At 46.2% G+C, this 12,694-nt stretch overlaps 1 protein-coding gene across 11 annotated transcripts in view; it reads left to right on the top strand.

Moving 5' to 3' along the window:
- The window catches only part of fat1a (FAT atypical cadherin 1a), a 78,326-nt gene that overhangs the window by 61,196 nt on the left and 4,436 nt on the right, over positions 1-12,694 (top strand). For 7 of the 11 annotated variants that reach the window (XM_034586715.1, XM_034586942.1, XM_034586910.1 and 4 more), the window contains 14 exons: positions 185-571; positions 1,341-1,555; positions 2,765-2,902; positions 3,108-3,251; positions 4,109-4,306; positions 4,978-5,577; positions 6,477-6,699; positions 6,786-6,917; positions 7,020-7,177; positions 8,460-8,928; positions 9,635-9,788; positions 10,165-10,275; positions 10,386-11,026; positions 11,478-11,615. In XM_034586715.1, the coding sequence (XP_034442606.1) occupies positions 185-571; positions 1,341-1,555; positions 2,765-2,902; positions 3,108-3,251; positions 4,109-4,306; positions 4,978-5,577; positions 6,477-6,699; positions 6,786-6,917; positions 7,020-7,177; positions 8,460-8,928; positions 9,635-9,788; positions 10,165-10,275; positions 10,386-11,026; positions 11,478-11,615 (3,708 nt within the window). Of the gene's footprint in view, positions 1-184; positions 572-1,340; positions 1,556-2,764; positions 2,903-3,107; positions 3,252-4,108; positions 4,307-4,977; positions 5,578-6,476; positions 6,700-6,785; positions 6,918-7,019; positions 7,178-8,459; positions 8,929-9,634; positions 9,789-10,164; positions 10,276-10,385; positions 11,027-11,477; positions 11,616-11,896; positions 12,039-12,279; positions 12,299-12,694 lie in introns of those variants that run through there. The other 4 variants (XR_004614029.1, XR_004614034.1, XM_034587201.1 and 1 more) reach the window with 3 other exon arrangements.

The raw sequence follows: 12,694 nt of genomic DNA, 5'->3' as shown, positions 1-12,694 counted from the left end.
TGATGATAACAGTTTATTCACCAGCTTAGTGAGACATGTGTGGTGGGTTAAACAAAATGAAAGGTCAGACACTCAGAGAGGTTGTGAACTGAGTTATCACATTATCACTAAAAGGAACATTTGCCAAAATGCATTATAAACATCCATGTAACTTCAATTTCCTTCTTTCTTTCCTTTTTTCCAGGTTTTAACAGCGACATCCTTTACTCATTGGTTGATTCCCTTGATGGATATTTCTCGATTGACGAGAACACCGGCGTGATGAGCCTGGAGCGCCCCCTGGACCGCGAGGTGCAGTCGGTGTACGAGCTGAAAGCCCGCGCCACCGATCAGGGTTCGCCACGTCTCTCCTCGGTGTGCCAGGTGGTGATCTCTGTCCTGGACATCAACGACAACCCGCCGGTGTTCGAGCACCGGGAGTACACAGCCACGGTGTCGGAGGACGTGGCCGCGGGCACGCAGGTGATCAGAGTGCAGGCCGCCAGCCGGGACACGGAGGCCACTGGAGAGATCACGTACAGCATCATCAGCGGCAATGAGCATGGCATGTTCAGCGTGGAGCCACATACTGGTACGCGGTAGCATTGAATTAACTACTTTTACCAAACAGTCCCCTGAAATCCAATCAAGTTGCACCAAATTTCACACTCGTAGATATCACTCCCCTGAATGTGCCTGATTGGCGCCTGGAGGGGTTTGTAAAAATCTTAGTTTTAGTGTTACAGTGCTTCACTGTGGACCGGGTTTAAATATGTAGTAGAATATCTAGAGTCACATCCTCAAACCATTACCTTGTTGTTGAGTCTACACCGTCTGCATTCCTGTCTCAGCACAGATCGTGACATCAAGGTAAAAAGCCAACAGGGATAAGTGCTATATCCCCGGTGTGTCGACATCTGCAAACAACACAACAACGGCACATAAAACTCACACGTTCACTGAGTTTTACCTGAGTGTCAAAAAGCTAAAACCCTGTTTTGTTTCAGACGGCACCGGGATTATCTTGCTGCATCGCTGTAACGCAGCGCACAAAGAAAAGAGCAGGATACCGTTCTATTGTGTAGCTGCAAGCAGTAATGCAAGTTAAAGCAGCTGAACCAAGCATAACGTTTGTGTTTCAACTGAGAGTCAGTGACGGAGGACGAATTGACCTGCGGTTTGCAGAAAGTTGAAAAACCTAAAAGTTATGGCAGGAGCAAAAAAAGGGGAAGACAGGTCACCACTATGTGACATTGCTCTTAACATATTTAGTTCTTTGTGTAGGCATTGTTGTACCATTGTGACAAACTCAAAGAATTCCTGTAATGTGACACCAGCACTTCCTGTCTCTTTGTCCCCAGGTGACATCTTTGTGATCGAGCCGCTGGACTTCGAGGTCTCCCACGAGTACTACATCACCATAGAGGCCACAGACGGTGGCTCACCGCCGCTCAGCGACATGGCCACCGTGAACATCAACCTGACGGATGTCAACGACAACAGACCCGTCTTCAGCCAGGAGACCTACACGGCCGTCGTCAGCGAGGACACGGAGCTGGGAAAGACCGTGATGGCGGTGAGAACATACACGCTACCTACAAGCTTACATACAGTTTGAGCTTGTTGTGGGGAAATAACACATAACTACTCTAAAAGTGCATCTCTCAGTTTTTAAAACGAGCTCGACTTGTCTGTTTGTTCACCTTCTCACTCACGTCGTTCATTTACCAAATACACTATCGCATATCTGCACCTGTGGCAAATCACCATCTGGTGGCACAGCTAAATTAAGACCAATGCTCTTCATGCTCTCCGCACCCCTGCTCTCGTGCATTATCCGCCACACATGCCCAGACTGTTTAATTAAGAGGCATTTCACTCATTAAGCCCCTGATGCAAAATAAGACACTTTTTCCATGTTAAATTTTTACTCCATCCATCCCTTTCCACCTCTTCTCCTTTGTCTTATATCTGTTGTGTGATGTACCTGAATATAAATGGGATGCCGGCGATTGTCTCACACATACGAATATCACTGATTTCCCAAAGGATTCCTCTCTGTATGAGGCGGGTGGTGGGTTTTTAACCTTGTTAAAATGTGCATATATTGTTTTTTATACCATACTAGATATATTATGTAGTGTATATGTGCCTTTTTATTCGGATCCACTCCAAATTTAAATGGGTTCTTTGTTGGGTCAGGCCACACCCCTCCACAAACCCCTCAACAAAACAATACCTCCCTTGCAAAAGTAATAAACAGTCAACAATTGGATATTTCCACCCTGGAAGTGATTGTCTTAAAAAACAAAAAGACAAATTCAGACATTCAGTATTTCATACGTGATAAAACTAAGAAACCAATCCTGTCAACTTGCAGAGTGGAACTTTCCATAGCAGGGTTTATCTAAATTTAGCCTCATGCTATTAGCGGTTTGACGACGTATTAAAGACGAAGGTACATGTTTCTAATGTTATAGAGAGTGACAGATTCGTGAGTTGATTATTTTCTCTTTCACATTCATCACATTTTTCTAATGTTCTTCTAGAAAACAATCCTGATTATGTAAATCTTCACTGTGAAATACCCAGATTTGTTTTTAATGTGGCAGATAATTATGTATTCATTAAGGAACCTGTCGCTCTTAGCTGATTTAGAAAATAGGATTTAGGCCTTTTAATATATCATTTAACATACGATAGGGAAGCCAAAGCATTGGGTTGTCATTTTAATCCCTCATCAGTGGTGTCCAATTGATTAATGTCTTGATTGATTGGCTCCAAGGTGGTGGCGGAGGATCTGGACGGCCCCTCGTATGATCATGTGCGCTTCTCCATCGTGGAGGGGAACCAAGGCAGCCCCTTCACCATCGACCCGGTCCGAGGAGAGCTTAAAGTCGCCCGCCAGCTGGACAGAGAGCGGGTAAGAGCAACAGCAGACAACAATGCTGACTGTACACATAGGCTTAAATCCACAGAGGAACTAATTGCACTCTATGCAGAATCCAATCAGAGTCATGTCAGGCCTAATAGGAAAGCTTGTTTACCGATCTGTGCTGCATTATTGCTCACAAAAGCAGCTTTGCCCATGTATAGTAATTCTCTCTCTTCCCCCCCCCCCCCCCCAGACTTCAGGGTACACGCTGACGGTGGTGGCTTCGGACAACGGGGTGCCCCCTCTTTCCAGCAGTGCCATGATCAACATCGACATCTCCGACGTCAACGACAACCCGCCCCTTTTCTCCCAGGCCAACTACAGCCTCATTATCCAGGTGAGAGGGGAGAGGGGGGCTGTCTGTGTGGAGAGGATGGAGAATGAGCTAGATGCAAAAGAAAGCAAGAGAGAGGGGGAGGTGCAGGGGAGGGGATTGCAGTGGACACGGAGAGAGGGATTAAGACGGAGGAATAATGGGAGACTCTGCGACTAGAATGTCAAAAAGCAAGTGGGAGGATGGAAGTGAGGAGACGAGAGGAAGGAGGAGGGCGAGGGAATTGAAAGGCAGAGGCTGCATCTTAAGTATAAGAATGCAGATAAAGGATTTATCTGAAAATGTGATGCTGATAATGGATGCATGACTGCAGTAAAGGGAAAATGTGTGAGGATGAGAGAAGTGAACGGAGGTGCACCTGCATCCTTGTTTCAGTCTGTTTAGAAAACTGAAAAAGTAATTTAAGAGAAACTGTGAGGGGGCACGGTCCATGTTGCAAAGAGCTCAAACACTTCAGAATGAAACATTGCTTTGCCCCTGAGAAAGTCCTGACTGGCTTTATTTTACTCACTTTGGAACCTTGATCAAGGTGAAGAACAACAAGGAGACACACACACACACACACACACACACACACACACACACACACACACACACACACACTCAGGGTCTTCACATACTGTACACACCACCAGGAATATCTGGAGAGTCACGATTTGAATGAGTTCACAGACGGGACAGAAAAAACGTGCACAGAAAAAACTATCAAAACAATATAATAATAACAACTAGTGCTTTATAAAATCCATGGCAAAAAAATCAAAGGTATTCAGTTCTATTTGCAGCACCATGTATGAATATAATCATAAGCCACCTCCTCTCACTGCAAACATTAAACTCTCCCCTCTGGTATCCCACAGGAGAATCGACCAAAAGGCACAAGTGTTCTCCAGCTCACTGTAACCGACCGGGACGCTTCCCACAACGGCCCACCCTTCACCTTTGCCATCGTGGACGGGGATGAGGGCGCCGCATTCCACATCAATCAGCAGGGAGCTCTAGTAGCTGTGGGGGCGCTGGATAGGAAAAGCACAGAGCACTACCTACTTCAAGCGCAGGTGAGTCACAGCGCTGAGGAGAAACCGGAGTTGAGAGGTTGTATTGATTTAACTGCCAAGCCACAGCAGCATGATCTATTTGTCTTCCTTTTTCCCCTCTCGGTACCTTTTCTGTCATCCTCGCTAACTCGCTATCTCTTACTCTTCTTCCTCTCAAACTGCTCAGCGTTCCTCTCTGCGCATCAATCCTTGAATTCCCTCTAAATATATTTGAAATCCAATTACTTGGACAGTAAAGCTGCAGCATCAGTGTACATCTCACACGAGAAGCCTAAATAAAACACATTTGCTCTGAGTTGGCACGATTCTGAGTGTTGCTGGGTGTTGATGTGTCATCTTGGAGGGAAGAAACAGAAGATACAACCAGTGGGCAGATGGGAGATGAGATGGAAGTGTGATGTCTTCTTACACACGAGCTGCACACTCAGACTTGAGTTGTTTTTTTTACTTGCAGAACCGATGACCATCCGCGTGACAGTGTGACTGTGCAAGTGCATGAACTGTAGATGTTTTGGTTTTTTAAATATATTCACAGTACGGAGAGGTTGTCAACTGCAGGATGTCGGCAGTGGAGGAGCTTGATTGCCCTCTGCTGTTGGAAAAATACATCTTGCAGATACATTGCACATTATTTGCTCATGGACGCATCTCTTTCCTCTTTCTCACGTTAGGTGTCAGACAGCGGCAAACCACCGCTCTTCTCCACCGCCTTCATCAGTGTACGCATCATCGAGGAGAGCGTTTACCCTCCTGCCATCCTCCCTCTGGACATTTACATCTCCACCGCCGGCGATGAATACGCTGGAGGCGTCCTGGGCAAGATCCACGCCACGGACCAAGACATCTACGACACCCTCACCTACAGCCTCGCCCCTTCATCCTCCTCCTCTTCCTCCAACGATGAGAGCGGCGCCTCGTTTTCAGTTTCCGCCTCTGATGGTAAAGTGATCGCCCTGAAGTCGCTCGACGTGGGTCACTACTCTCTCAATGTGACGGTGACTGACGGACGCTTCACCGCGGCCGCTGATGTCAACGTGCATGTTCGGCAAGTGGCCGCTCAGGCCCTCAACAACTCCATCGCTGTGCGCTTTGCAAATATTGCTCCGGAGGAGTTTATCGGGGACTACTGGCGCAACTTCCAGCGAGCCCTGAGGAACATCGCCGGGGTGAGGAGGAGCGAGGTGCAGCTAGTGAGCCTGCAGCCTTCAGAGCTCGATCTGGATGTGCTGCTGACTCTGGAGAGGTCAGGAAGCCCCTATCAGTCTCAGGAGGTAAGAACAACCTGAATTAAACTCTTGATATAAATGTTTTAGTTTATTCAAATTGTGAAATGTCACAATTTCCGAGAATCTTTGGTGACGTATTAAAACAAAGTCGAAACTTAAAGATATTAAGTTTGCAAAAAGGTGAAAAAGAAAATAGCTAAAAAATAGTTTTTGCTCAAACTGACTAAAACGTATATATCAGAATAGTCGTATAATTTTAAGTAATTGATTGATAGACTAGATTTAATAATAGGATAGAAAGTTGTTTCAGCTTCAAGCATGTAATTACCTTCAGGCCTGGTAAGCTTTGCTGTGTGGTCTCAAATCAGACACACACTTTGAGGTAAGATGAATGAGGAAGATCTATTGAAAGCGTAGCAGGGAACTGGAGCTGGAATGAAGAAGAAGGCGGTACGGCTGCGGAGGGCGACAGGAGGGCAGTGATGAATTGCAGGAGCGACTGCGTAGGGGTGAACGGTCGAGAGGAATGGCCGTGGACAGTCTGGAGGTAGCTGGTGTTTGTGGGTTGATGAGCAGGGAAGCAGCACGAGTTCAGATGCACAATCTGTCAAAAAAAATAACATGAAGAGCACGAACATCTGCTCCGGTTGCGAAGGTAGAAGTACACAGATGTTGCTTCGGGTCTTAAATGGAAGTTCACACATATGTTGTTTCATTATAACCGCTGAATATTCATGTGTGAGTAAGAAGCGGTGTACAAACGTCTGTAAAAGCAGGACCAGTAAAAGAAGAGTCAAATAACGATGCCATTGATTAATCTTCTCTCTATCTTCTGATAAATCAAACAATTGTTTTGTTGATTGGCTCATGGATTAATTTAGAACTAATCTCAGCACGTCTCCTTTTTATTGAGTTTATCTGTGTTTAATCCCTATTTCCTTCAGGTGGTTTTCCGTAAGCTGAACTCCTCTGCTGCTATCATCGAGGAGATGACAGGGGTGCGCATCGTACGGGTGGTGCAGAAGCTGTGCGCCGGGCTGGACTGCCCGCTGCGCTTCTGCGACGAGGTCGTCTCCCTGGATAAAACCGCCATGTCCACGTACAGCACGGCCCGCCTCAGCTTCGTCACACCGCGGCACCAGAGGACGGCGACCTGCCAGTGTGACGGTGATTGCGCCTCGTAAAAACACAGACACTCGCGTTTATTGTCTGCTGCGACCTTCCAGTCTGAGTGAATGTTCTTTGTGACCTAGGTGGCAGATGTCCTGTGGTGAACAACCTGTGCGAGAACAGCCCCTGTCCTGAGGGGATGGAGTGTGTGGCCGATCCCAGAGCGACCATGTACAGTTGTGTGTGTCCAGAGGGCAACAAGGGCAAATGCTCCGGTAAGACCCCCCCCGACCCCCACCACCACCTCTTTATCTGTGTCTTCAGACGTCTTTATCTTTGCTCTTCTTTATTAACACACGTCTGTCGCTTCATATCAGATGGCCACTCGCTGACGTTCAGCGGTGAGAGCTACGTGAAGTATCACCTGATGGAGAACGAGAACAAGGAGCTGATGAAACTGTCTGTGAGGCTGCGGACCTTCTCCAGCCACGCGACCGTCATGTACGCTAAAGGGACGGACTACAGCATCCTCGAGGTGAGTGTGTGGAAACCAGTTGTGATCATACATCTGTCACTTCAGCCTCTTTAACCCAGTAAGACAGAATTGCTCGTTTCCGAAAACTTCTCATCCGCTGAAGCCGATGGAGACATGAAATAAAAACATTTGATCGCTTAAACATTTTGCTTTCATTATAATTAATTCACGTTTTTCCCTAAACTTCCTGAACATTATTTTAAAATCAACAAAGCGGTCAAACTTGAGATCCAGACCTTCTTCTTCCTCCTCCTCCGAGAACACATCTTTTATGGATTTCGCCTCGGTCATCAGGAACCTCGTCTGGGTCTGAATCTGTCTCATTGTTATTTTAACCAATGTTTCTATCAATGAAACACGGCTGCAATCTGCCTTAATGTAGCTCCTGTTGCTTTCATTGTCTGAAATGCTACTTTAAAATCTTATTTCCAATCTAAGATCGCTAACAAACAAACATTTCCCAAAATGCATTTGCCTTTCCCGCGAGTATTTCAGTGAATCACGATGTATTTAGTCAGTCACATGTCTTCAAAAACGTGTCATCACGCCTCTAAAGGTAGAGCCCTGCAAATGTCGCCCCCGGTATTAACGGTATATAAAACCATATGTTACATCCAGTCTTAATGGGTTAAAACTGACCCTGCGAATCAAAACTACGTCTAGACTTGCCCCATCTCTGAGTGGCCACCCAGCATTTCCATATCAGGACGGTTCAGTAAACACACGGCCGACCTGCCCTCCCCTGAGAGCACCCAGCCGACTGTGCTGAAGGGTTCACAAAGCCATTTTAAAAACTCCTCTCACATGAGGGACTATGGGAATGTGGTGGTGGGTTGACAAAATCACACACGAGAGCTATTTTAGTACTGGGAGGGAAGCAGAAAGCAGTTTTCCACACATTCCTTTCAGAGTCTGTCTGGCACAGCCGTCTGCACACCAGACGTACGACTGAAACCTGGCTGGTGAGCAGGAGAGCTATTGTTCCCCATGCTGCCATGTTTGGTTTTTAATATCTACAGTTTGGATGTTTGTTTGAGACGAGTGAACAGAAGATAGATTGTTGTAAGAAGTTCTGGTTTTCTTGTAAACTTGGTATTGTTTGCTTTTGTTAAAAAAAAAAAAAAATCAGCTGCCCTGTGTTAGCGAGTGATTTATGACAGTGTCACACATTGATTTCTAACGGTTACTTGAAGATTTGATTATAATTTCTCCTCTCAGGTTTTAATCTTGTAGCGTTTTGATAAACCCTGTTCTATCTCTTCATTTTATTCTTCTAAAACAGATTGTGAACGGACGCCTGCAGTACAAGTTCGACTGCGGCAGCGGGCCCGGCCTCGTGTCGGTCCACAGCGCTCAGGTTAACGACGGCGAGTGGCACACCGTCTCGCTGGAGGTGGACGGTAACTACGCCAAGCTGGTGTTGGACCGCGTGCACGCTGCCTCGGGCACAGCACCCGGCACCCTGCGCACCCTCAACCTTGACAACAGCATTTACTTTGGCGGTCACGTGCGCCCGCTCATCTCCACTCGCCACGGACGCAGCCTGCCCGTCACCAACGGCTTCCGCGGCTGCATGGAGGCCCTCACCCTGAACGGCCTGGAGTTGCCCCTCAACACCAAAGCTATCCGGGCCCACGCTGTACTGGAGGACATCGTGGACGTGGCCCCGGGCTGCGCGCAAGCACCTGCCGAGAGTTGTTCCAGCAACCCCTGCACCAACGGCGGGAGCTGCACCTCGCTGCCTAATGGAGGTACATAATGTCCTGCTCGGCTCATTGCACTCACTCCGATTTATGCCGAAGCTGCTTCATTTACATTTTCCAGTTCTCCTTTTGTGTTCTGTACCACTGGAGCACTTACGTACGTTTTTCACCGGTCTGGAGGAGATCAGGAGTTTTCAGTCCTGAAAATCTTTATGTGTGTCTCGCTGCCTTAGACTGCAAATCAGTCGTAGCTTCTTTTCCATTACTTTAAACCAAGAGCAGCATAGATTCTCACATTTACCTATTTGAAGATGTGAACCAGCTCTTTTTCTAACATGTTCCTGTTCCGTGTTATATTCCACTGTGTTTGCTGTTCTGCCGCTGGCTGCATGTTTATTCAAAGTTTATTAATATTGAAAGTATCACGTGTCGACACTGCACTTCTTCATGCCACTAAAAATACACAAGCCTAGTGTGAAGCTGAGAAGATGAATGCTTCTTGATATGTGAGCCACATATAGACAGATAGGAATTCGGAGATAGATGTTAGCTTAATTACAAAAGTCAAAACTAAAGTACGATGAGCACATATGACCTTAATAATAAGAAAATGTAAATTAAGCAGAATTGACCAAGCGGGCCATGAAACAGTGTGACCTTTACCTGGTTTATCAGTTGTCTTGTTTCCAAACTGACTTCAGACATGGACACATTTTTACCGTCTCCCCTTTCTGTTTTCCTCCCCACGCCACAGGCTACTTCTGTAAGTGTCCGGCCTCCTTCATGGGCACCCACTGTCAGATCGGCATCAGCCCTTGCGCCTCCAACCCCTGCCTGTACGGAGGCACCTGTGTCCCCCGGGCAGACGACTTCTACTGCCAGTGCAGAGGGCAGTACTCAGGACAGAGGTACCACAACTTTCTCCCGTTGATAGAATAAATGGAGGTTATCTACAAACATGCAGCATTTGTGCGACACTGGTAGAGAGATGTTGGTCCAAATGATGAATGGAGTTCTATAAGAATCAGTCTAGTAGTTTTAATACTTAAATTAATGCTAAATAGTAATAGTTAATGTTGAAGAGTAACACTTATATTTGTGGTCTAAGCCTGAGCAGCAGTTGTCAAATCTGAGGCACTTGCAGACCAGTAGTTTTTATTTTTTATCATTATTTCCTCTTCATTAATTTTCATGGCAGTTTATCCTGCAAACATAAAAAGCTTCACACTGTATCTCAGCAGTTTTTCTTGAAGTTGCTGACGTGAAACTTCCTTTTGACACCAGGTGCCAGTTGGGGCCGTACTGCAGAGACAACCCCTGTAAAAACAGTGGGAAGTGCATCGACAGCCTGGACGGTCCAGTGTGCGAGTGTGAGGCCGGATTCCAGGGAGACAGGTTCGTTCATTTTAAACTTCAATTCATCAACCTCACCTCAAGTCTGATCTCTGTGATAAACAGAATTTCACATTCCCACCCTCCTCACTTCATTCCCATGTACGGTCCAGGTGCCTGAGTGATGTCGACGAGTGCATCAAGAACCCCTGCGTCAACGGGGGCCAGTGCCAGAACACCTACGGCTCCTACAAGTGCAACTGCTCGCTGGGTTTCAGCGGGCCGATGTGTGAGCTGCGCGCCGAGGTCCGCAATGATTTCGTCTCCACCTCCTGGAACATCGGCCTGGAGGAGGTGATCGGCATCGTAGTGTTCGTCTCCAGCATCTTCATCCTGGTCCTCCTCTTCATCATCATCCGCAAGAAGGCCTGCCGCAGGAAGTCCAAGTCCAGCAACGACGACAAGCACAGCGGCAGCTCAAACGTGCCTCACTCCTTCCTGCAGCGGCCGTACTTTGACACCAAGCACAAGAACTTCTACTCCGACATCCCGCCTCAGGTCCCCGTGCGGCCCATCTCCTACACCCCCAGCATCCCGAGCGACTCACGAAACAACCTGGACAGGAACTCGTTCGAGGGCTCGGCCATCCCGGAGCACCCCGAGTTCAGCACCTTCAACCCGGACTCGGTGCACGGCCACCGCAAGACCGTGGCCGTCTGCAGCGTGGCGCCCAATCTCCCTCCACCCCCGCCCTCCAACTCGGTGTCGGACAGCGACTCCATCCAGAAGCCAAACTGGGACTATGACTATGATTGTAAGTTTGTTTCTGGACACTGTACAGACATCAAGGTTTCTATCAATAAATAATGAGTGCATATATATACTGAGATTTAAATGGGGAAGTTCTTTGAGGGTAAATTTCTTAGGAAGTCAACAACTGCTTAGAAATGCAATACAACTCACTTAAGTACGTTTTAAATAACAGAACTTTGTCTCCATTTTCTCTAATTTGCTCCAGATTATTCCCCCTTTGCTTCCAGGAAACTTGCTAGAAAATCGTTAGGACATAATGAACCCTAAAAATAAAGTGCTGCCCAAGTTAATTCCAAAGTAAAGAGAATGAATGCGGTTTCCCACCTGTTCCTCTGTGGATTTTAAACAACTTTAAATGTACAAATAGAAAAGCAGCATCACACAAACACTCCAGGACCTTTTTATATCTCATACATGTAGTTTTTAATATTAAAATGTGCTTTCTTCACTAGCTAAAATGGTGGACCTGGATCCGTGCCTGACCAAGAAGCCTGTGGAGGACAGCGCCTGTCACCCCTACAACACCAGGGGGAGCATGTCTGAGGTCCAGTCCCTCAGCTCCTTCCAGTCTGAGTCCTGCGACGACAACGGTACGATGCCACTCAACATGTTCAACCTTTTCCCTCGTAGTGAATGAAGAAAAACTAACAAGATAAAATAGTTTTAAAAAACACAGTGATACTTGTTGGAAATGTTGTTTTATTTTGCACTTGTGATGAATTATTGTTGTTTTTCCCTTTGATCTGACATTTCTTTGCATTGCTGAGTAAAATGCTAGCAGTGTTTCTTTGCATGCTCAGAATGGACGACCCAAGTGGTTTCTCTGGGCGTCACATGTTCTCTTCTCTCTCTTTTTGCTGCGGGGCATCAGCTCCCATATGGATCAAATCAGTCCACAGATCCAGAACAAGGTTTTAAATACGGGGTCCAGCCTGTAAGTCCTCATTCACTGCCGGTACAGACGGAAGCAATCACAACAACGTGTTCTGTGTAATTCTCCTGGGATCACATATATATATAAAAACAGCATTTTGACCCTGTTTTCCATTCGCCTGGTCTCATTTCACCTGCGCTCAACTCCGACTACAGGAGTTTGACGACTCACTTGTACAGCTGTTATGTTCTGTTTGGAAACATCACTCGCAAGGTCATCGATTTGACGCACGCCTGCATTTTCATTCATTAATTTTTTTATTTACAAGCATGTTTTTTCTCTTCCTTTTTGTCTTTGTTCTTTTTCTTCAAAAAACGTAGCCACAAACGGATGTTTAAAGCAAACATCAAGGTACATGTCACCGGGGTTTACACACGCTCCTGTTAAGTTCTCCCAGCTCCTCTTCATGTCGTATTCATCATCACTGTCATGACGGGGATCGTGCTGCTCATAAGTCATCAAAACATGCACCTGCACCTTTTCAAATATAAATGAAACAAATTTGAAATATATGGAAGAGTATTAGGGCCAAGCTTAAGAAAAAAGATTGAGAAATCTATGTGAAGTCAAAAATGTAGTCGGGATGCAAATAGTAAAGTAAAACTGTCGAGAATAAAGTCGAATTGTTAAGAATTTGTTTTAAATGTTGAAACTAACCCGGATCATTTGTTGCATTTTGTGAATAAAGTCGGAATATCGAGAATAAAATTGTATTAAATCATAATTGTATATAAA

Source organism: Hippoglossus hippoglossus, chromosome 1 (assembly GCF_009819705.1).
Source record: "Hippoglossus hippoglossus isolate fHipHip1 chromosome 1, fHipHip1.pri, whole genome shotgun sequence".
NCBI lineage: Eukaryota > Metazoa > Chordata > Actinopteri > Pleuronectiformes > Pleuronectidae > Hippoglossus > Hippoglossus hippoglossus.
This window is presented reverse-complemented; position numbering and strand designations above follow the sequence as displayed.